We start from the raw sequence: 24,272 nt of genomic DNA, 5'->3' as shown, positions 1-24,272 counted from the left end.
CTAGTTACAAAATTGAGTCCTGCTTTCGAAAAGAGCCACCCTTCCTTGCATAACCAAATATTCCTGCCTCCATCACCCATTAGAAAAGAAGGGAGAAAGAGGGACATTCATAACTGTTCTACATAACTGCAGCCTCCATCCCATGCAATACACAGCATTAGTTATTTGGTTTAAGGCCTATCTACTACACTGCCAAAACATCAAATTCCATAGTATTCATTAAGCATTAATGCAAAATATATTGTCTGGTTATCCTGATCATTTCCCTTTGTAATCATGACGCCTCATGGCTGACTCCACTAGTGTCCAAAGCAATTCTTATGGCAACCATAACTCAGAAATACCTAGTGTTTAAAGGCACCCTCCTCTCCATGTTGTCCAAGGTTGACACTGTGTTTATGGTAGCGTGAGATAAAGCTGACTACTTGTACTGTGAACTAGTCATAAATTACATTTCTCCCATAAATCAATGCTCTTTTGCAATATATGTCAATATGTTTGGCATTTCAGATCCCTGAAGGAGTTGAATCTTTATGGAGACCTTGAAGGTGCTATAAATCAACTATCGGTGTTGGAGATTAAGTGTTTAATTTGACCTTTAAAGCGTTGTAGCCAGGACAGAACTGACTGATTCATGGTTGGAAGCTGTTGGCCTCTGCAGGCATGGTTGGTGTCTTGGCAAATTTATTGCATTAATAATTCCCAGAATTACATCAATATGTCAAAATTTAGCAGCACATACAGAAATCATTAGAGAATTCTCCTCTTAGTGGCATAGGGAACATTCAGACTCATAGCACCTCTGAGAAGAGAAGAAGAACTCTGCCATCTGGGAATGATAAGAAGAACTGTCTTTTCGGAGAAATCTGATAAATCCCCACATCATCAGTAAAAGCAGTTGAGTAACTGCAAACTTATTTGTTTCACAGACATCAACATAATTGCCATCAACCTGACTCAGGGTGTCTTAATTAGCCTGATGAGAACCCAAACCAGATCAGACCAGGACAGTGAAGAAGTTCAGACTCAGTTCTTAACTTTGCAGCGCAGGCCCACTGCTGGATCTGAAAATAGATTAAAAGTTTCCTCTGATCCATATTTCCATAACCCAAAACCTGGATCCAAATCCCTGAGCTTTGAGAAGTTTGGATCTGTAAATGCACTCAAACTATATACTTTGCACTTATTTTCATCCCCAGCTTCTCCTTGGCCTCTTATGATAATGTTCCACTTGTCAATGAAAACTATTTATTCTTTCTCTTTCTAATTACATTCTAAGGTATGAAATCACTTTTAGTTAAACCTTTCTGAATGTGAATTTAATCCTCACACTTAGAGCTTCCTTCACTTATTGAAACTATTTACCAATATTTTTCCTTTTGACTATATTTAAGAAAATTAATTGCTTATGATCATCAAAGAAGTTAAAGAAACAAAACCACTGGCAGAAACACACTTAACACCCGTGGAAGTAATGACTGTCAGCAGGATGCATTAGTGAGATTAGAAGTGCTGGCATAAATCCCAGTGTAATTCCTTAGACTCCAGAATAATTTGTTTTTATACTTAAACCACAGCATTTAGGAGGTACTAGTACTCGGTACTATAAATGTTAATGTTAAAGGACAAAAATATTTAATTCTATGGGCACTTCAAAAAGTGAACTTCTTTCCATATCAAATCAACCTTTCAAACATGATTTATCCATTCTTTCCAGGTTGAAGTCAGAAGCAGTCTATAAGCCCCAAGAACAAACAGCAGGCACATCTCTACCCACCTCATTTTACATATAGCTATCCCTCTAATCTGTCTGCCAAAGCATGCTCAACTCTATGGCACTTGGAAGATTCTGGACAACTTGCTTCTTGCTAATATGAAGTTAGGTTGGAGATTAGAAAGAACTTTCTGAACAGAAGAATGGTTAAGCATTGGAAAAGTCTACCTAGAGAAGTTGTGGAATCTCCATCCCTGGAAATTTTCAAGAGTGGGTTAGAAAGACACTTACTTGACTGGTGTCAGGGATGATTTTGCCTTGAGCAGGTGACTGGGACTGGATGACCTCATGAGGTCCCCCTTTCTAACTCTACTTTCCTATAATCCTATGAATATAACATAGGTAGGTAACATGTAATGAAGGTTCAGATTGTCACATGACTGGGCACTTCTGAAGTGCTCGTCACTTGTGCTTTTGTCAGGGCACAGCAGTGCAGTGCTTCAGGGGCCCAGACGTGTGACAAACTATCACTTCTGTCAGTGCCCTCTGAGACATCCATTCCCCTTGAAGAAGGGCCAGAGATCACCTATGACATGTCTAAAGTGATCAAGCTCAGGGTACAGGCAATAACCAAAGGGACACCTCCGTCCCTGGCTTAAGGCCAACACAGCAACAGGCCAGAGCAGGGTCCAAGCCCACCCCCACTGACCCCTCAGAACCCACTTTTGCAATCCAGAACTTTGTAATCCAAAACCACATGAAATGACTAGCTTTCCTTTCCTTTGTTCTGTATTCAGGATCTCTATCTACAGTTTCTAACCACTGTGACAAAGATTACAGGCTCCTAGCTATCAACACGTCATTATTTAGTAGACACAGAACCATGAATTCCATATCTGCCAACTTCCTCTACAAGAAGTGCATGTATGTCTGTATTTCTGCATAAATTCAAGCACGAGCTATAAGAAGCCAGTTTACAGTTAGAATTTAACAAAACTGCAATATGGGAAGATCACTGCACGTACTAATGGGAACTTAACTTGATAATTGCCATGTATCAATAAATGCTATGAATAAAAGTTAATTTCTAGGTTGTTTTGCCGATATTTCCTATTTGCTCATCATTCTAAAAAGTTTTAAGATGAAGAGAAACATCTGTCCGTACACCTATAACTTATCACTTAACTTTATATTCATCAAAAGGAAAAGTAAAGAGCGAAGCCATTTTAAACTCTTCATGCTGGTATTCTTACAAGATGTACAAATGACAATATTGGGTTTGTTCCCTGGAAAATCAGATAATAGCAACAGGCCTGTGCAAAGCAGCTAGGATTCACTTTGGATTCAGATTTGGCTGACTCAGGAGACAGTGATTCGATTCAGTGATTCGAATCACTGTCCCGAATTGATTTGGCTGAATCTGATTCGGAGATTCAGCTGCTGCTGAATTGGCCGACTCTCCAAATTGGACAAGCCCGATCCCTCATCTGCTCTCCCAGCTCCGTCAATGGCTGCCCCACCTGGCCCCAGTGTCCTGGATCTTAAAAAACAAACAAACAAAAAACATGCCCCACTCTCACCGGCTCCTGCCAGGTGGGGTGGGCGATCCCTGCTGTTCCCCCAGTGACCTGTGCTGCGTGGGGGGCTCTGCCATGAGCCCTCTGACCCCCACCTGCTCTCCCAGCTCCACCCATGGCTGCCGTGCCTGGCCCCAGCTCCCATTTCTTTTAAAAAAAAAAAAAGAAAGAAAAAAAGAAAAAAAAAAGCCACGAACTCACTGGCACCTGCCAGGAAGGGGGGCAATCCCTGCTGCCCCACTGCCCTGCACTGCGTGGGGGGCCCTACCATGAGGCCCCAGAAGCCCCGAAGGCTGCTGCTGCAGCTGGTGAGTGTTGGATATTTTTGTTTGTTTGAGCTGAGCTCCCCTGTAATTCAAACCCTGGCCACAGCGTCTCGTGTATCAGCATCCTTGCACTTAAGATGGTGGGTGGGGGTACTTGAACTAAAGCTTGTGCGGATGCTGATACATGAGACACAGGAGACTGCTTGAGTATGGTACTTACCACTTTCCAGCAGACTTGCTGTAATTACAGCATGTTGGAGCAGTCTCCATGGTCTTGTACAGGTGCCCAAGGGTGTGTGTAGACAAACCAGAGGCCTAAATTGAAGTGGTGGGTTTTAAAAAAACACTGCTTCAATTTAGGGCCAACTAAACCCCTGTGTTGTGCACACAACCTGCTGATTTACCTCGCCTCTCCAACAGGGAGGGGAGGGCAAGCTGCTGGCAGGTGGAGCGGTCCCTGGGCTGTGGGGTGCGGCTGGTGCTTCCCCTTCCCAGGTGGCACCCGCCCACAGGCACCCAGCTTGGACGGTCCCAGGGGGTACTGCATTCGCAAAGGGAAGCACCAAGACCCACACAACTCAGGCAGGCAGGCAGGCTCCAGGGGGTGGGGGAAAATCAGGCTTGCTGCTTTTCTTGGGCAGAGCCTGCTTTCCCAGGCTGCTGCCAAGCTACCTACAGGGCTTCCTGCAGAGCCCCAGAGCTGCACGGAGCCCCATGCTTCACTCTGCAGCTGTAGGGGCAGCAAACTAAAGCTTCTCCTTGGAGTTTTAGTTTGCTGCGCCCCAAGTCATTTAAGGCTCACCACACTGCCAAATTTCCTACAGCAGCTGGAATTAATGCACAGTATGCCGCTGAGGCGTGCAAACACCGACACCATTAAAGCGGTGCAAGAGCGTTTTAAAGTGCCATGCACACACGCCCCTTGTTTCGTCTACGCACTGCCCAAGGTAATAAGAATGACTAGGAAAATGACTGAACAGATTAAAATCTCTCATTCATCTATTAAAAACAGAGTAAACCATAACACAACACTAAAAACTTTTGAAGCTTGCAAATTATTCACAGTGCTAATGCATGCAATGTTGTATTAACCCAAGAGCTGCTTTCTGCTCTATCACATAGGTAGCCTTCTAGCTGCTTTGTGCTGAGCAGTATAGGACATATATGGAGGTGCGGGGCTGTGAAACTGTACTGTTGTAACCTTTTCTAGGGTAGGACCAAATCTCTGACACCTGATCAAAGCCCACTGAAATTTTTGGAAAAATCTGCCCAGTGATCTTTTGATCACAGACATAAAGTAAACAAACATGAAGATGACAGGTAATGGAAAGGGACAAGGAAGGAGGGATACGGGATAGATCAAGAAAAAGTGAATAAGCTCTAACAGTTCTATGAACTGGAGATTTGGTATGGGTGATACAAAAGAAAGTGCATTTAAAAATGTTTTGGGGATGAAGAGACAAATGGAAGGAGGGAAATTTTAGTAAAATAACATACATGATTGGAAAAATGGTGAATTGTCATGAATATTAAAACCATTTTGTGGAGAAGGCTAAGATGGAGAGGTGGGATGATGAATATTGATTTCCTGCAGGGATGGGACTAATTAACTAAGAGAGAGACTATGTGAAGAATACGTGCTTTCTTTCCTGCTTAGTTCAATTACATCAGTTGCTGTCAAGGAACTTTTTGACATACATAATTCTCAAAAGCTAAAATGGATAGGAGTAGTTCTATAGTTTGTATATATTATTACCAAGTACCCAGCCATGTAGCAAGACCATCCACTGTAGGGCTTACATTCAGCCTTGCCAATTTCCTGTCTGTTTGTTGTTCAGTTTCCATGGTGTCATAACGTACTCTTAAGGCCTACTTTAAATATGATTGAGGTTTTCTTTCATAATGGCATCTCTTTATAATTGCATAACTCCACCAAAAAAACTTCTAAATATGATGCTCATTTAACTTTAAACAAGCATAAAAATGAGTTTGACAAATGCAGCAGCACTGAGAAGCAGTTCTCAGTACTTGTCTTTGAACATGGACAATAGACTCTGCTGAAGACCTAGTAAGGCAAAAAGCATGCTTGCCCTGCTTGCCCCAATGATTATTTCAGGCCCTATGAGAAAGAAGCTGTGTGGCAGATCCCAGCTAGTTAATAAATCAAAGGTTTAACACCATTCACTATGTTCAATGCAAACACTGTAAGGGGTATTTTTGTTTTGTTTTGAATCCCAGTACATAAGTGGCTCTGCAATAATTGCTGCCCTGACAAGAACATTTTTTGTACAAGTCTGTACCTAAATTACACCAAATCCTTCCAAAAAGCATTTTTAATGACTAGTAGTTTTCAGCTGTAGTTTTCAGCTTACTTGGTGAATCAGTAACAATACTAGTATTCTATTGTGTTTTACTTCCTTAAGGATTTTAACATACTTAATGGACTATATACACCAAATAAATTCAAACTTAAAAGCAAATGGGTCAAGTGTGCATATATCCAGCTACAGTAAATGAAAATTCTGGGAGAGGACAGACAGAAGAATCATGATATTTTATATCTTTAAAAAAAAAAATCAATCAATCAATCAATGCTTCCAAGTCTGAAAAGCATTTTCTATACAAAAGTTACCTTTTCTGAAAAGTTCTAACTGTGCCAAAAAACTTTTCTTTCAGGTCAGAGATGGGGGGTGTCAAATTTTCCGGAAAAATTTCCAGGGCTTTATTTTTCCATGGGAAATTTTCCATTTCGAAAAATACATTGTTTCATAAAATTCATTAGTAACAATGAATGGGTGCCAATACACTATTAGGCAAGCTTGGAAGTTTTAAAGTTGTAATTAATGTTTTTCAGGTGATTATCCCTAGGAAGTATGTGAGAGTACATATATGTTTTATTGATTTGTAAAGAGGAGGGTAAATACACTCAGATAATAATCCAAACCAAAAATCAAGTTATGAATTCACCTAATTGGCTATGCAGGTCAAATCAAAACCAAAGCTAAAATCCTTATTTCATCTCAGACTACAAGTGAAAGCAAAAACAAAACAAACTGTGATTAATTTTTGTTTCACTTTCAGGTCAGCAAACACACAGAGCAGTGTCTCATTTCTCTTCTTGAGTTCATGAAATTGGAAGTGTTTGCATAAGATCTGTTAGTTTTTTAGTGCTTTTGGTTTGAAGTATTCATAATAATGCCTAATCAGAAAAAAAATAGCGTGTGGCATCATTAGAGTGACGTTCAAGCCACTGAAGGAGGGAAGAAAGTTGGCAGATGTTAATATTGCATGCAATGCAACAAGAATGAAGAAACATTTAATAACAGGTAGAAACATTCCTGATAGAGTACAAGACATATACAGAAAGCTAATACAACCAAGTGTTAGAATAACATAATCTAAGAAAAGTCTACTTCAGGAAGCCTAAGTAAACAAATTAATATGTTAAACAATACACAGTATAGAATAGCATCTATATTGCTTTAAAACATTATAATTTTAAAAGTTGTTAATGCAACTCTGGACTATTATTTATTTATTTAAATATTTGTATCCTGCTTTTCTGCTTGCACTAAGCACCCAAAGTGGTTTAGGCTTAACAATAATTTTTTTTTAATTACATAATAGATAAATAGTTAACTATTTCAACCCAGCAGAGTAAGTGTAGTCCTCTGGCCAATGGCAGAAGCCAGACTATACTTCTCTTTGGCTTTGCAGTCCCAGGACAACTGAGCAGCAAGTTGAGCAGCAGAGTGTTCTTTCTGCCAGGGAGAGGGGAAGCAAGCTGCTTGCTGTGTCTCCTCCTCCTCATGAATGAGGCCAGATTAGGATAGGCTAAAATAAAAATATTTCCCCACTTTTGTTGCAGGAACTTGGTAGCTCAAGTGAAACAACAGATTTGCGAAAAATGGAAAATGAACATGCTGAGCTGCCAGGTCTGGGGGAAGAAGCAGGATCCTTGCTTTCAAGATCATTGTCACCAGATATGTGATCCACCATGAGTAGCTGTTCAAAACAGTCAAGCTTTCTGTCAAGCTTTGTAGACAAAATGTCGAAGGAAGATCAAGAAAAAGCAGAAAAGACATTAGCTCGAGCTATATTTGCAAGTGGTGGACCTTCTTCCATAACTGAAAATCAATACTGGAAGGAACATTACAAACTAATTTGCCCATCATATAAGTTACTGTCACATTATCGCTTATCACATTCTCTCTTAGACAGAGAGTATGACAGAGTTCAGCAAATGGTTATTCAAAGGATTGGTCAAGCAGAATCACTGACACTGATGTCAGATGGATGGACTGATATACAAGGAAATCCTTTATTGAACATTATGTTAGCAACACCTAAACCAATATTCCTGAATGCAACTGCTACCAAATCTTCTTGTCATACAGGTGAATACATATCCAAACTACTGAGTGAAAAGATTGAAAGAGCAGGTCCCTCCAGGGTAGAAGCCCTTGTAACTGATAATGCGAGTAACATGAAAGCTGCATGGCAAATATTAAAGGCAAAGTATCCTCATCTAATAGTATTTGGCTGTCTTGCTCATGGGTTGAATCTTCTGGCAAAGGACATAGTAAATGTGAATACAATGAAGACAATATTGGCAAACTGCAAAGTGATTGCGAAGGTACTCACAGTCATCATGTTGCTAATCAGACTTTGAAGAAATTACAGAAAGAGAAGCAGAAGGAGGAAAGTGCACTTTTATTGTCAGGAGAAACTAGATGGGGCTCAGCTACAAAGTGTTTACAAGGTTTGCTGCACACAAAGAACTGTTTGTAGTGTGCTTCAATAGAAGACACAGTATCCCAGATTATTCCTGTGAACATTCAGAAGCAGATTCTCGACAATGATGTGTTCTGGGTTTGAGTTCAAGGAGCATTCAGTTTGCAACTGCCGGTTTCAGTGGCTATCAAGAAACTTGAAGGAGATGCACCAAGCCTTTCAAATATTCCAGAGATGTTCAGACAACTGAATGAAAATCTAATTGAGCTTTTGCCTTCTTCACCTCTATCACAGACAATTCTTTACAATGTAGAACAATACTTCAACTCATTCACATTCTAGGGCTAGGGACAGAAGTTACACATAAACCAGTTTAAGTGATCAGAAACTGGTTTAAACCTGTAATAGAACAATTCAGTGCACATAACTCAGTGCACATAAACCAGTTTCAAAATGGCTGAAACTGGTTTAAGATAAACCTGATGATTACACAGTCAGGTGGGTGGCAAATTGGCTTAGGGGTCACACCCAGAGAGTGGTGGTGGATGGATAGGTATCAACCTGGAAGAATGTGGGCAGTGGATTCCCACAAGGCTTAGTCCTTGGACCTGTGTAGTTCAGTGTCTTCATCAGTGACTTGGATGAGGGCATGGAAAGCACTCTGTCCAAATTCGCAGACGATACCAATTATGGGCTAAAGTTAACACACTAGAGGGTAGGGAATGAATCCAGGCTAATCTGGACAGGTTGGAAAAGTAGGCGGAACAGAATAGGATGCAGTTCAACAAGGACAAGTGCAAAGTGCTGCACCTAGGGAGAAGGAATCACTAGCACACTTAGAGGCTGGGGGAGCACCTTCTCAGCAGCAAAGCAGTGGAAAGGGACCTTGGAGTCAGTGTTGACACCAAGGTAAACATGAGTCGTCAATGTGACGAAGCAATCAGTAAAGCTAACTGCATTTTATCACACATTAGCAGGTGCATGAAAAACAGATCCAGAGAGGTGATACTTCTCTATGCGGTATTGTTCAGGCCACAGTTGGAGTACTGCATCCAGCTTTGGGCACCACACTTCAAGAGGGATGTGGACAACCTAGAGAGGATTCAAAGGAGGGCCACCTGTATGGTTAGGGGCCTGCAAACAAAGCTCTACAAGGAGAGATTGAGGGCCCTGGATCTCTTCATCCTCTGCACGAGAAGGCTGAGAGGTGATCTTGTGGCTGCCTACAAATTCATTGGGGGGGGGGGGGGGCGGGCAGCAAGGAATGAGATGCTCTGCTTACCAGGGCACCCCTTCAAGTAACTAGGAACAATGGCCACAAACTGACAAAGTAGATTTAGGTTAAACAGCAGGAAGAACTTCTTTACAGTAAGGGTTGCCAGAATCTGGAATGGGCTTCCAAGGGAGGTAGTGCTCTCCCCTACCTTGGGGGTCCTTAAGAGGAGGCTAGACATGCACCTGGCTGGGGTCGTCTGACCCCAGCACTCTTTCCTGCCCCTCGCAGGGGGTCAGACTCGATGATCTACTGAGGTCCCTTCCAATCCAAACATCTATGAATCTATGAAACCTAGCTGAACGTAGTATCAGACTTACCTGATTTGGGTCAAACCAGTTTATGAAACTTCTGTCCCAGACCCCTTCCTGGTTCAAGTTAAATCACAGTCCCCCAGCATTCCAGCATGCTTTCCAGCCCTGGGCTGGGCTAGGCTGTCTGCTCTGGAAAGGTTGGGGCAGGAGGCAGGGACCGCTCCCCGCCCCTTCCCCAAGGCAAACCCCGGCTATGGTCTGGGGCCAGGGATAGGGGTTAATCCCCCCCCGCCCCCACCGCGCGAGTACAGAGCTGCCCTGCCCTGCTAAAAACTTACTGCTGGCTGTGACTGCGGATTACAAATCCCAGAGGCACCTGGAAGCAGGAAGAAGAAGTGATGAGTAACTCTGTAGAGTCCTGCTGGTGTGATTCTGGACTGCAAATCCCACAGACCTCTGGAGCAGCAGGAAGAGGAAGCAAACACATAGCCCATGCTGGCAATGTGCTAGAGAGCTGTGCTCTAGCTCCCCCCAGCTTCTGGCCTGAGCCACTACAGAGATGTGGCTACATTTCCTGAATCAAAAGTGAATGTCTGTCCAGTTGTTTCTTAGTTTAATCTCTGCATCTTAGACTAACCTGCAAAGACTGAATCAATTCAGCCTTGGGCTTTTTGACTGTCTATACTTAGCCTATATGTCAGTATCCTGTACCTTTATTTTGGGCACTGAGCATATAATATGCAAGCTTACTTGATTTTTCTTATGGCCTGAAAATAATCTTTAAAGTACCACAGTAAAATGCCTTCTCCAAAGGGATTATAAGCAAAACTCTACAGCCTTCAAATGTCAGTTTGCTCATTACTCTTTTAGCTACAGTAATTGAAAAGAGGTCTCCTGCGAAGGAGCGACAGCACAGGTCAAAAGGTTAAGGGTACTAAAAACTACAAAAGAAAAAGGTTAAGTCTCCAGGTGGCAATGAATTATTTGTACAGAACATCACTGAACATAAAGAATGTGGAGACATGTTGTTCAGTGCCCACTACCAGGTCTGTTGCTGTTTCCACGAAAAAATGTCTTTGGTATCTAAATATCAGCATAATGTAAAGTGACAATAACAGGTTCTCAGTTGTATTCAAATCATTAATCTCATTTCATTTAAGGTTCATGATATTATGCCATTGCAATGCCCAGATTTATGAGTGAATATTAAGAACAACTGGACAGTAGTGTAATTACACTTCTCACTGATTTGCACTGAAAGTAGCTAATTAAAGGTGTTATCTTTTGCATCTGCATCTACAATGTAATAGCTGTCACACTTTACTCAAGTAAAAGGGAGATCCAAACTTCTGAAAATTTAAAACTTGAGGCAGTTACTACCTCTCATGCACACAGGCCACCTATAAAAGCCAAACTAATAGTTCACCTTAATGATATACCTTACTTATGTTATAGATTTAAAAAAAATAGACACAAAATTTAAAATTAAGTTTTAAAAAGAAAATTCCTTCTTGAATTAAAGCAAATAGTCTAATTAAAAATGAGCACCATGAACTTAAAAGATAACACCTCAGTCTTTTATTATTTTATTTGCATAAGAAATGCCTAATATGAAATAGATGAAGGGGAAAAATATGCTCTGCTCTATGTTCAGTTTATTTTTCTGCACTTGATGGTAGTTATACACAAAAAAGGGTTTTTTTGTTTCACTACTGTCCATTTCCTTGTTGTCTTTGCTAGTCTTTTGCATAACAATGGGGTAGGGAGAGAAAAAAAATGAGATAACAACTTAAACTGGCAAAGGCATTCAGATGAGGGCACAAGACTTTCAATTATTTCTAACTATAGCTGGGTTGAAACTGGTTTCTCCATCCTCAAGAAACTTTTCTGATTTAAAGTATTTTCCTGTTCTGTCACCTTTGAGACCTTTTACATGGTGATTTCTGTAAAAGATCAGTGACACACGCCTTGTTATTTATTAGAGCACAGGTGAGTGCCATAACCATTAAGCTATTGTTTACTATGGGATAAGGGAGGCTCTGTCTCCTTGCTTCTTGGTTTTACCATAAATTCCATACTGGACCCAAGAAACTTTTCCATTTGAAACTGGTAAATATTCCAGTGATGTTTCCTTTTTGCCAAATGAATATTTTCCAATTAAAGAGCTTTTTGGAAGATTCCCATCGAGACGTATTTTTAATTGACTAGATTTCCAAGTTGGTGTTCAAAACAAACACCGAAACAAAATCTACAATGGCAATAACTTCCATCCTTTTAGAACTGCAAATTTACCACCTCGGGCTATGACCGTATCAGATTTAACAAGACCAGACATGGCCAATACCAAGACTGAATTCAAATGCCACAGATAGCAGAGGTTTGTGCTTTGGTATGTGACATTCTTCCTCCCTAAGTAAGAACTGAACCAGTACCTTAGCACTACAATAGGAGGCAGTATTTCATGAGAAAATGAAAAAATTAAATCTGGGCCAGGTGTGTTCATTATAAATCTGAGGGCATAGCTTGCAAATTAGGTGTTAGTTTTGGTGACCCACCCAAACTGAATTTGGTTAATTAAAACTTTTACTTCCTGTCATAAACTTACTGCATTTGGTACTAGGTAAAGTGTTCAATACATATAATTATTTTAATTGCATAGTTTTGCAAAATGGACAGTTTACAGAGTTGACTTTAACAATGCACAATTACAAAGAGTGTTCAATAGGGTAAACACTTATTTAAGACCTTCCTTGGAAAAAAATGCTGCAAATTAAAGTCACCAGGTAATGCCATAGACAACACATCAGTGGGCATGGTGGGGCACATGCTCCCCAAGATTTGTGTGCCCACAATGGCTTGAGGGCTGCGGCCTGGCCAGACCAGCACAGGCAGGAGTTGCTTCTACAGCCCGGTGGGCAGGACCCGGCACAGGAGGGCAGAGCAGGGTGGTGGGGCTTGTTGCCACTGCCACCACTGTCAGGACTCCTGTGCCAGCTACACCACCAGCAGCAGAAAGATTAATAGACCTTGGAAGCATGCTGCCCTCACCTCCTTCTGCTGCGAGCCACACTGGACTGCGGCTCTATCCCACGACCATCACCCAGCCACCGCCACTACCACCATTCCCATCAGGCCACCTGCATTGCCCTCAATGTAAAGCTGCAGCCTGAGGAACGTTGGTGGCTAGGCTGTAGCAGTGGGGCAGCGCCACGACTGAGTATGAGTGGCTGTTGGCAAGAGGAGGCGAGGGCAGTGCAGCCCCCCTGGTGGGCAGCTGAGGTGGGGCTCCTGGCAGTGGCAGCAATGAATCTTGCCACCCCACCTCACCCTCTCTCATCTGGTTCCTCCCACTGGGCAGAGGAGGTGGTTCCTGGGCATGCCAGTCAAGCCAGGCTGCAACCCCGTGCCCTGCTGTGAGCGCACAAATCGGGGGGGGGGGAGGCACATACTCCCCCCTTGCCCCCTTATGCATTGCCTATGCCTACACCCATAGACTTACCTGCAGGGAGCTGCAAGAGCTGCTCTTCACCATGTTGCCTGGCTGCCACATGCATGTGCGTGCACACATGTGGCATCCCCTGTGATCACCCTCCTCCCACTCCCCCTAGCCCCAAGCAGCCACTTGCAAGCTGGAACTCTGCCAGCCTGCAAGGAGAAACCCACTGTTTCCTGCTTTTTTCTCCTTTAAAGGAGAACGTCTGCATTTTTCTGTGTTTTTCTGTGGCAAACAGAAAACCCAGATCCCTAGTGACTAGGAACTGATACAGCATTAAACACATGCAAATTACAGACTTCTTCAGGCCCCTACAACACTTTAACATCTCTTCTAGCAGTAAATCTACTAGGGGGAGTGCTATACATTGGCAAATTGGAAACTAAACTGGAGAAGGATGACAATAAAGCCTGAAGGCACCAATAACACATTAGTCATCTTGGCTTCCTATCTTGCCTAAATGGAAGAACAGCAAAATTTGGATATTTCAGAATGTACAGGGACAAGATTCAAGTGTTTATCATGCTTAAATTCCACAGGTGCTTCTATGTACAGGCTACAATTTGATCCCAACTTAGAAATTAACGCTGTATCAAACACATACACATCTAAATCAACAGTTAGCATTACTTTTTATTAATGTGGATAACTATGCAGTTATCATTACAAGTCTAAATACATCAGATAAAGATCTGCTTCTGTCCAAAAGTATTTGCCTGTGAAGCAACTGCATGATCAAACTCCCAAGTATTAATAAATGATTCAAACACTCCTTGCAAAATTAGGAAATACTCTGAAGGTTACTTTCTCAGGTGTGGCTGAAGCTATTATAATTTACCAGAGAAATATCTCATTGTATAGAATTAACATATAATTTACCAGAGAAAAAGACTTTCCCTACTATTCCAGGGTCTGTCTTACAGACATGTTTTCCTTATAACACGGCAGTCCAACGGGTGTCCTATGAGTTAAGTTGCAGCTCCCAGGCTCCTGCTTGACTGTCACTCTGGTTGCAACCACAGTCAGGAACTCCAGGTTTCCCCTCCCTCCTGCGCCTGCTGTTTCCTGCCCCCACTCCTTGGGACAAGATAGTTAGATGGCAGCATGGGGAAATGAGGGTGAGTCCAGTGTCACATGGGTGTGTGGTGCAACAACGGGGGGTGCTGCTTGCACAGGCGGCACAGTGCAGAGGATTGGGTGGGGTTTCCATGGATGTGCCCAGTGTAGCAGTGGGGTGGAAGGGAGGGGTGGTCCAGGGGCTCATGGCTCATCCTGGTGCAGCCTGCAAGGCATGTGGCCCCAGACTGCTTGGAAGCTGGACAGCCTGTAAAAGGCATATACTACCATATGAACACAGTTAAAATACATCAAAACAATTAAAACATTTAACAGCCTAAAGCCAACAGAATTTCTTTTAAAAGCTTTTCCTGGTGCTATACCAACTATGATTACCTTAAGCTTTTTAACCTTCTTCTCCGTATTGAATGGGTTTTTAATGCGTTTCCAGTTGCTACTCATTTATGATGCTCTTAATTGACTACGGCCATGCATTTTTTTCCAGATTGTACTAGTCATGTTAGCATACAAAAGACCCAGGCAGTAAATACTTTCATTTATCAATATGGAGAGAGTAAGCTACTCCCAGAGTATAACTGAATTAACTGGGCACCAGATTACCTTATTCCATTTTTATGATTCTAAATGGAGTTGTACAAGCAGATATCTGGCCTATAATTCATCTGCCGAAACTGTTCTGTTCAGAAAGACTAGAAAAAAAGTGCTGCTAATGAAAATGTCTATGATCTGGTTCCCTTATACCCCTTGTTTTACAAATACTGAAAATCACCATCTGTCCAAGTGTATGTTTCTTTTTTCCCAGTTTCTAATCACTTTGCAGTTAGTCAAGGGAGTCATGCCATGGCCTGTGAAAGACTCATATATTCATCAACTAAAAAAAAAACCAAAAAAACCCACCTGAAACAAAAGTGGGTATCAGTTTGTGGCATCTTCTCTTGAATGTCAAGGGAAATTTTAGCAAAAGAAAATAAGAAGTGTATCTCCAATCTGTCTTCAGTGAATGGCCCTATTGGATATTTAACTGCATCAGTTACATGGAATAACAAGATGGGCTAGAAAATATCAGCTCAAAACAATCTACTTCCTTTTTTTGCCAATTTCTTCCCAACTGGCCTATGTACAACTTCTTTCTTTCAACATTAGCATAGGAAGTGCAGACTAAAGGCCATTCGCAGTCTGCCTTAGCTTTGTCTACTGATTACTCTATTGGCTCCTAAAAGGGAAGATAGTTCCAGCTGTAATGTTGCCAAGGATACAAAGTGCCAGCCATGAAGTATGGCTTAGTGCATTCTTTGATTATGAAACAGAGGTCTTCCAGTTCCTTGAAACTCAATACAACTAAAGCTGAATGAAAAAAATTATTCAATCAATCTATGCTGGCAAGAAGGAAATGGTTTCCTCCAATTATGACTGCCGTGCACTTCCAGCTGCCTACTATTTCACCATTATTTGTAAACATACTAAGGAAGATTCATCCCTGACAGAACTCCTAGTGAAACCAGTAGACTTATACCAGAGTTGATGTTGGTCTGATATTTAAAACTGTTCAGATTTCCTTAAAAGTATGTAATATTTCATAAATTAGGAAACAACAATAAAGGTAAGAAATAGTTCTGATATAAGCTATGAATAGACTTGATTTTTTTTGTTTTTTTTTTACAAACAATAAAGCATTTCTTAGAGAACTGAAGATAATTAACAACAAACTGAAATGTAACTGTAGTTTGATCTCTTTACTACACTGTTTGGCTGGATCCAGATGTGCAGGCATGTGCGGCTCCCCAGGGACAAATATGTGCTGCTGCTACTTGTCCCAAGCGAACACCTGTGCACACACGCTCTAGCACATGGCACATTGCCCCAGGGAGGCTGGGGCCAGCACCTGCACTGGCCCCAGCAGCCTTACCTGGGGCCCTGGGGGCCTTTCTGGGGCTCTCACAGCAGCTATCTGGCAAATTAGCAGGACAGGGAATGCCTACATGTACGGTGAGTGCAGCATGCTGTGCCACAGGCAGGTCTGTGGTGCTGCATACCATGTGTGCACAATCGTATGGGATGCACCCTTTGAGACTATTAAATATGTACTTGATTGGTGTCAAAGCTCCTAATAATAATTATTATGAAATGTACAGAATGGAATTGTCTACGCTAATTAGGGTGCTGCTACATTTTACAGATATTGGTTCACAATAGTATACATTTCATTTTCACATATGCACTTATTCCTATGCTTGAGTGGCTGAGGGAGATTATTAGAGTGCGGATTTGTGTAACTGAGGTTTATGTTGTGTAACTGGCATTTGCTTAGTTCTAACTGGTCTACTCTGATTGGCCCAGAAATCTCTCAGTTATATGCTAATTTTTAAGTAGATTTCTGATTACATATCCTCCATAACGCCAAGAGATCATAGCACAATTTTCCACCACTCTTCTGTTTTTCCTCCCCAGAAAAATCCCATTAGTCACAATGCCTTGCTATCCTAGTTGGGTTTCTATGGCACTTGCTCTATCCACTTCATATACCCTCATATTTTCCACCATATTTGCTGAATAAAGCTAGCATCTTCTGTGAAGTGACAAAAGAAAATGGAATGAAAAATATATTTAGATTCAAACCCAAAGAAATCCAGAAATGATCTTTCCTGTTTTGTGTGCCAACTGATCTCAGTAAAAACCTAGACAGCCACCAGTATGACCCATAATCACCTGCATCTAGTTTAACCAACAGCCACTCAGTTATCTTCACAGCCTGCGTGCTCATTATGGGTCCATAGGCCAATCACCCACAGCTGTCAATCTCATAATGGTATTTCCTAGGGTCCAACTGTGCACTCACTGAAATCAATCTGTTCTCACGTCCACCCATGTAAACCCAAAGAACTTCCACACTCATTGATGGCGATTCTTTAGATTCCAGTCCCAACATGGCAACCAGGGGAGGGGCAACTGCCAAGGGGTGGGGCTACCCATGTGGCTTTCAACAGCTCACCAAAACTTGTTAAGTGGCCCTCCAGCTGAAATAATTGCCCACCCCTGCACTATGCTGTCTCTCTCTCCTGACACTGAGTAAGCACATCAATTTAACTTCCTGTGGGCTGTTTGCAGCTGCAAAGGTATGGCAGCAACTCCCAGTTTTATACAAAAAGTTATTTTTTGCAATTATAACGTAACCCAGCTTTTCCAAACATACGACCAAAACATATGAGATTTCTCTGCTATTCTAGAAAGCAGTTTGTCAATATAAAACATCAGGCTTGACATTTTATAGGTACTCTTTTCATTACTGGCATTTATTTTAGCCTCTGATTTCATTCTAAAGATCATTTCCCCTTCACGTCTCTCTCTCTCCATTTGCGACTAGTTTGCTAAACCTATTCTGAAATCTGCACAGAGAGCAATACTGAAAGTAATTAAAATAAAACTTCTTCAGCATTTTCACTGTGATTACAGAACTCTTTATGAACCTGCTCTTTTACAAGTTCTAAATGCCAGACCTCCTCATTAGTTTGTAATTCCTGCTTGGACTTTGTTAGACTTCAGCCATCTGCTAAATCCTATAAAGGCACACCACCAACATACATGATCGCATGCCCATATGTCTGTGGGATTAAATTGGTTGGCAAAACAGATATTTTTATTGCATTCAGCTTCCTTTTTCCAAACAAATTACCTCTTACAACAGTAATAAGCTTGCATTAGTAGAATGCTGCTGTTTATGTAAAATTTCTGTTCTCTAGTGTTCACATCATGTCTCAATGAATTTTAAAGTAAACAAAGTTTTACAAAAAAAGAGTATGCATAATAACAGATTCAGTTTCGATTCTTAGAATATTAAAAGTGGATTTTCAGCAGAAACAGGCGATTATTGATAGGGTAAATTTACTCCTGATTTATACAAGAATTTGTACCTAGGGCCCAATCTATGTTGCTAAGAGAGGAATAAAAATGTTTGATTTTTCATCTGCAATATTGATATAACATATTTCATTTTTAATAACATGAATTTCTTAAAAGTTCTCTTAGGAGTAAAACTAGATTCTGCCTATTAACACTATTTTGCGTAATCATAAGCTCAAAGTCCTGATCTTGAGACCTTACACACACCTAAATCATAGCTAAATGTGAAATGCAGTAACATCTCCCTACTGTGTATCAAGTGTTGGAACATGCAACGGCTACTCAGGGACACGCTTAATGCCACTGTTGCACAGTAAATTACCACTGTATTAAGCAAAGCAACTTCTTCACTTTCAACATTGACACACCAGGAACTAATAGCAGATATTAAAGCAATTCAGTGACAAAAGACATCAGCCATGTCACTAGCATAAGCACACCTCTCCCCTGCTACCTATGCAGTGCCTCCGTGGGAACTGCAACCCCCGCTTCTAAATATTCAGTACAGCCCGGCCCTGTCTCTCAGGCTAGGGACAGATAGTACAGATAAACCGGTTTAAGTGATCAGAAGCTGGTTTAAACCTGTAATAGAACAAATGATAAGTGCACATAAACCAGTCTGAAAATGGCTGAAACCAGTTTGAGATACTACATTCAACCAGGATTATTAGACTTAACTGATTTGGCTCAAACCATGTCTGTCCCAAACCCCTTGCTGGTTTAAGATAAACCAGACACCGCCAGCATCCCAGCATGCTCTCTGGGCTGGGTGGGCCTCTTTACTCCACAGCAGGGTTGGCCACTTCCCTCTGCCTCCTGGCTGGAGCTCCAGCAGAAACTTGCAGGCACAGCAGGGTCTTCCTGGCTTCCCCCTGCCCTATCCCCACCCCACCCTCACTGTTTGCTGGACAAGCAGGGATTCCCCTCTCCCTCCCTTCTATCTCCCACAGCAGAGACCCCAGCCTTAGGGACCCTAGGCATGTGGTATGCTAGCTTATGCTGAGAGATGCCTCTGTCTGTGAGTCTCTCCAATTTCACTGAGACAGGCAGACAGAACAGAGGCTGCTTAGGGCTGTTTGGTGCTAATAAACAGGTCAGTAAGCTGTTTAAGAAGAGTTTGAAGTAATGGAGAGAAGCTATTGTTTTGCTAATGAGGTGATAAACACTGTTATCAGCCCCTTGCTGTCTGGCTCCCCTGTCAGTTTGCTGCAGACAGTATAAAGAAGCAGGGAGAAAGATTGAAAAGCTCCCTATCATCAACAGATGCATGCACTGCACACACCCGCCTTGCCTCAGAGTGCTAGCCAGGGGCTGGGGTCTGGCAACACTCCCGCCCCTTGAGCAGCAAGCAAGGAAAAGCCTGGGATAGTGCTGGCAAACCTGCTTAATCAGAGTCCTAACTGGGCCAAGCCACACCCCACCTCAGCTCAGCACTGTGCAAGGAAGGAAGGGATGCTCTAGCACCCCCCGGCTTCTAACCTGAGCCACTGCAGGCATGTGCCTGCATTTCTGGGATGTGTGCGCAATTACAAGGTGATTTAGCCTAGCCAGATTAGACTAACCTGCAAAGATTGAATCGATTCAGGCTCAGGCTTTTTGAATGTCTGTCCCTAGCCTCAAAGACAACCTGTCTTTTTTTCTGTGCCATTTTACCTCTGAAGAAGAAAATAGAGGCCTAAGAGTAAATGTGATTTTTGGACCCAAATCTAATTTTGCACCACATGTAAAATGGTACAACTCCATTAGGTTCAATGGTTTAGTCTCAAAATCAGGCCTATTATCAATACAACAAAGTAAACATTCAAGGGAGCAGGATTTGCTGAGCTATTTGCATTGGTTCTAATAACTATAATTGTCACAATGAACTCAAATAATGTGGTGCACTTTCAATCACAGTCATTTTATCAGAAACTTGGTTTTGTTTTTATTCAGTCAATTAGTTTCAGAGTGAGAGCATTTTCATAGTTGTTAGGGGATGGAAGGGACCTTACAGAGCACTGGGTCCAGCCCCCCTGCACTTGCATAGGAAAGACTGCTGGGATCAGCTGAATCCAGCAAGATGGGCGTCAAGACACTTTTGGAAGATCGCCAGGGTGGATGACCATCACCTCTGGGGGGAGCCTGTTCCAAAACCTCAGCACTCGACTTGTAAAGAAGTTTTTCCTTATGTCTAATGCTGGGCACAAAATAAAATGACATACCCCTACTATGTAAAATGGCAACCAACATTTTTGAGGATTAAGTGAACCTTCAAATGGGGGATTTGTAATTTAATGGAAGTGTACTATTCAGCATACCCTTCACACACACACACACAGGCATGCGCACGCATGCACATTCATGCACACAGAGTTATGGTTAGCACACCAACACTGAATCAGCTAGGCAGCTTGCAATATAAAGTTTAACTTTAGATTTAATGTGAAAAAAATATCAGATGATAACTGCTTCTATGTTAAAATTTTTTAATGAACTATCCTGTCTTCCTTCGGTTAATGACGTTCCAGACAATTCCTGTTAATATCAGTAAGAATTCCGCAGAGTACTTAACAGGACTGAAAGCACATGCATATATACTTCCTTTAGTCTATAAGAAGCAAATCCACACTGACTTCTACTTGTTAAAATAAGCAAAAGAAAATTATTTTATTCAAATAAATTATTATGAAAAAAGGAAAAGAAAACAAAACAAAGTCTAAGTACAAACATTCAAAAAGCTCTTGGTGGAAGCACTCTATTACACATTACTTAAAGTGCTGTAAGTAAAGTGCTATAAGTTAGAGCAGGAACGAACCAAACAGACATTTGCTATTTAGTGAGTGGGGCTCACTGCCTGCCTGCACTAGCCAAAACTGACAGGTAGGGGTTCTCCTGCAATGCTCCCAGGAGGCTGCCAGAGTGTCCCCTGTCCCCAGCTCTACCCCCCGCCAGCTGGCAACTGTCAGCAGGGGCTGGAGGTGGGGAAGGAAGGGGAATGGATCCACTCTTCCATGACCCCCACAGCTTGCTGGCTTGAGTCTTGTGGGTAGGGGGGGCAGGCTGGGTCCATACAGCAGTGGGGCTCCCTTTTTCTCTGCCTCAGTATCTTTACAGCTGCAGCAAGGAGCTGCAGCATGAGGCTACCCAGCCTAGCTTTTCATTGAGCGAGGAACTGGGTTGGGGAGAGGGAGGGGAAGAGAGAAGGGAACCTCCCTACTGCACAGACCTAGCCCGGCCTCCAACAGCCACAAAGACCCAGCCCCCAACACCCCAGACAGCAAGCTGTGGGGGGAGCTTGCATAGTGGGGGCCTTCCCTTCCCCTAACCTCCCCCTGCCAGTGCCTCCTGACAATGGCATCCAGGAGCTGCAGCACGGGGCTGCCCAGCCCAGATATTTGCTGTGCCGGGAACTGGGGCCAGGCAGGGCAGGGAATAGAGCCTCTCTGCCACATGGACCCCACTAAGACCTGAGCCCACAAGCTTGGGGGAGGGGCAGGGATCCACACAGCAGAGAGGTTTCATTTTCCCCACCTGGATGCACAGGGAGGAGACAGAGCCTTTTCGGTCTCCTCTCTGCAACAGCCCAGGGGTAGGGTTGGACCAGTCGCCTGGAGCAGATGACAACTGGCTGAGGCTAGCAAACCACCCAGCAAAGGTCACCAGGGATGACAGCAGAATACAGTCTATGCTAAAGCATGATGGATGTGGTACAGCTGTTCTAAAAAGTGCTCTAACCTAAAGCACTTTAGTTTAATACCATATTCATCAAGGGTTTTAACTTAGAGTGAGATCCACCATTTTTACAGCACTTAAACCATAAGTACCATAAACATCTGTTCTGTCATGGCTTTAAAGTGCTTTCTACATGCTTAACACACATTAAGTATAACATCTGTACCTGTACAGTGGTTGTACATTGGACAGTATCAAACTGATCTCACTAAAAAGCGAAGTTTACAGAAGAGATGAAGTGCGATGGATCTTCAACTCAAGCAGATTGGCATAGCTCTACTCAAGAAAGAGATCTGTCCTGGCACAGGCAACAATAGTACTAACTTATCTAGGCTATCCTATCAGTATACCAAAACCTCAGTCCAATTCTAAAGACTCTGCCTCATTATGTAAATGGACTTTGGTCTTCAGTCTCTGTGCTGATTCAGTTCTTGGTCTCTCTGCTAAAAAGGTTAACAAGGCCCACCTACAAAGACTATAGTTTTTGCAATATGCACTGCTGATCTTCAGGAACTGGACAAACACCAATGGCAAATTTTGATATGGACCACACGTGGTGACAGCTTTCAGCAATTATTGACATGGGCCAAGGCTTGAATTAGCAATGTAATGGTGACAGACTCAACATCTATCAAGGATTGCATAAACTATGTATCTTGCCATAAAAATTTACATTAATTATAACATTATACATTTAATAAGTGTATCAGTAATTATTTCATTATAAAATTATATACAAAAATGTTATAACCAGGGCAAAAAAGTATTTTATAAATTCAAATGTAAATCACACTCTGTTGCTGAATCTGATTTTAAGATACACTGCATTTAAAAAGTACAAAACTTACCATTGTCTTCAATGGAGAAGTAGAAGATGTCACTAGTAGCATTGTCACCCTCTTTCAAGACATAGCTAATCTTCATTTCATCAATATCAGCTGATAACAAAGAAACATGAAAAGTCTTTTACCAAAATATTTTACTGTAGAATTCAAGGTTTATCAATACAATTTAAACTTTAATATTTTAAAGTAATATATGATAACATTCTCACAAACTACTTCTTGTCACAGGTAAGCAAAGAAAAAGCCAGTCTTAGAACACGTATAATTTTAAACTATATAAACAAGAATTCACCCTCTACTGCTGTCCCAGTTTTAATTTATTAGATTATTAAGCTTAAAAAAAAGGAAAAACACAATGGGATTTAGTGGGTTTGGACTGTAATATGCAGCTTAAAAGAATAATTTCATTTCCAGCTCTGGTTTTCAGAAACTCTTAATCAACATTATAATAAAAATAATTTTGTTATATCTAAATTTTAAGTTGGGAGTAAAGATTTTTCTACAGTTTTGTTTTGTTTTTGAGGTGGGTTGGGAGGGCGGAGGGATTACACTATGCACATACATTTTTATCTGGAATAATTTTGTATCAGAAGATGCCGGGGTAACTGTTGTAATTAAGTTAATATCTGAACTAATTAAAAACTTAATCTGATGTTCACAGAATAGAATGGGATTGTTTCTATTGATCTGTGATTGCATCCAAAACTCCCTGAATTGTTTCCATGGATCTTCACATATTTATTTCTTCATACATCACTCAATCAAAAGATTCTGGATCTAATACTGAGTGTGTGACAGTTAGGCCCCCCCGATACATATTACAGGTATTGCAATTACCTTGAGACCAGCTACACATGCAAAGTAGCTTTTACACAATAAAAAGCTCCAGCCAGCTATAAAGTTAGACCTCAAAAATGTGTACTACCTTTATAGCTGGTCACTACTGAGCTCTAATTTACATGTGTAGCAGGGTGTCCCCTGCAGCTGGGAGCTCCATCAACTGTGGGCTCCCAGCTGCAGGGGTGCACTTTACCCAACTGGGGCTGTGAGTCTCACAGCTTCTGGGGCCTCTAAGCCCCATGAGCTGCAGGCTCTGGGTCATAGCAGCACCCTACAGCTGCCAGGACCCACAGTCCCACAGCTGCAGATGCTGGGTCCCTACAGCATACCTCCCAGTGATCCCCCACTCCTAGACTCTGAGGTGCTGAAAACCACACATTCCCACTCATGGGGATATGCCCATTGTACCTTTCCCCGCACATGTAGAGTGGCATTTACAGAGTTTGATACCAGTTATACCTGCAAGCAAGCAATTTTTGTACTTCTAGTCGAATGAAATCATTATTCTTTCAAGAGGTGAAACATCTTGAATGAACAGTAAAAATAAATCTATCAGTTTGTGGTTTTTTCTACATCAGAGCTTGAAAGGTG

At 41.9% G+C, this 24,272-nt stretch overlaps 1 protein-coding gene across 3 annotated transcripts in view; it reads right to left on the bottom strand.

Annotated features, from left to right (window-relative positions):
• FREM3 (FRAS1 related extracellular matrix 3) overlaps positions 1-24,272 on the bottom strand; it is a 129,531-nt gene that overhangs the window by 98,587 nt on the left and 6,672 nt on the right. For all 3 annotated transcript variants that reach the window (XM_059722027.1, XM_059722026.1, XM_006275641.4), the window contains exon 2: positions 22,845-22,934. In XM_059722027.1, the coding sequence (XP_059578010.1) occupies positions 22,845-22,934 (90 nt within the window). The remainder of the gene's footprint in view (positions 1-22,844; positions 22,935-24,272) is intronic.

This window comes from Alligator mississippiensis, chromosome 2 (assembly GCF_030867095.1).
Source record: "Alligator mississippiensis isolate rAllMis1 chromosome 2, rAllMis1, whole genome shotgun sequence".
Classification (NCBI taxonomy): Eukaryota; Metazoa; Chordata; order Crocodylia; family Alligatoridae; genus Alligator; species Alligator mississippiensis.
The sequence above is the reverse complement of the archived record's forward strand: the minus strand, read 5'-3'. Positions and strand labels throughout refer to the sequence as shown.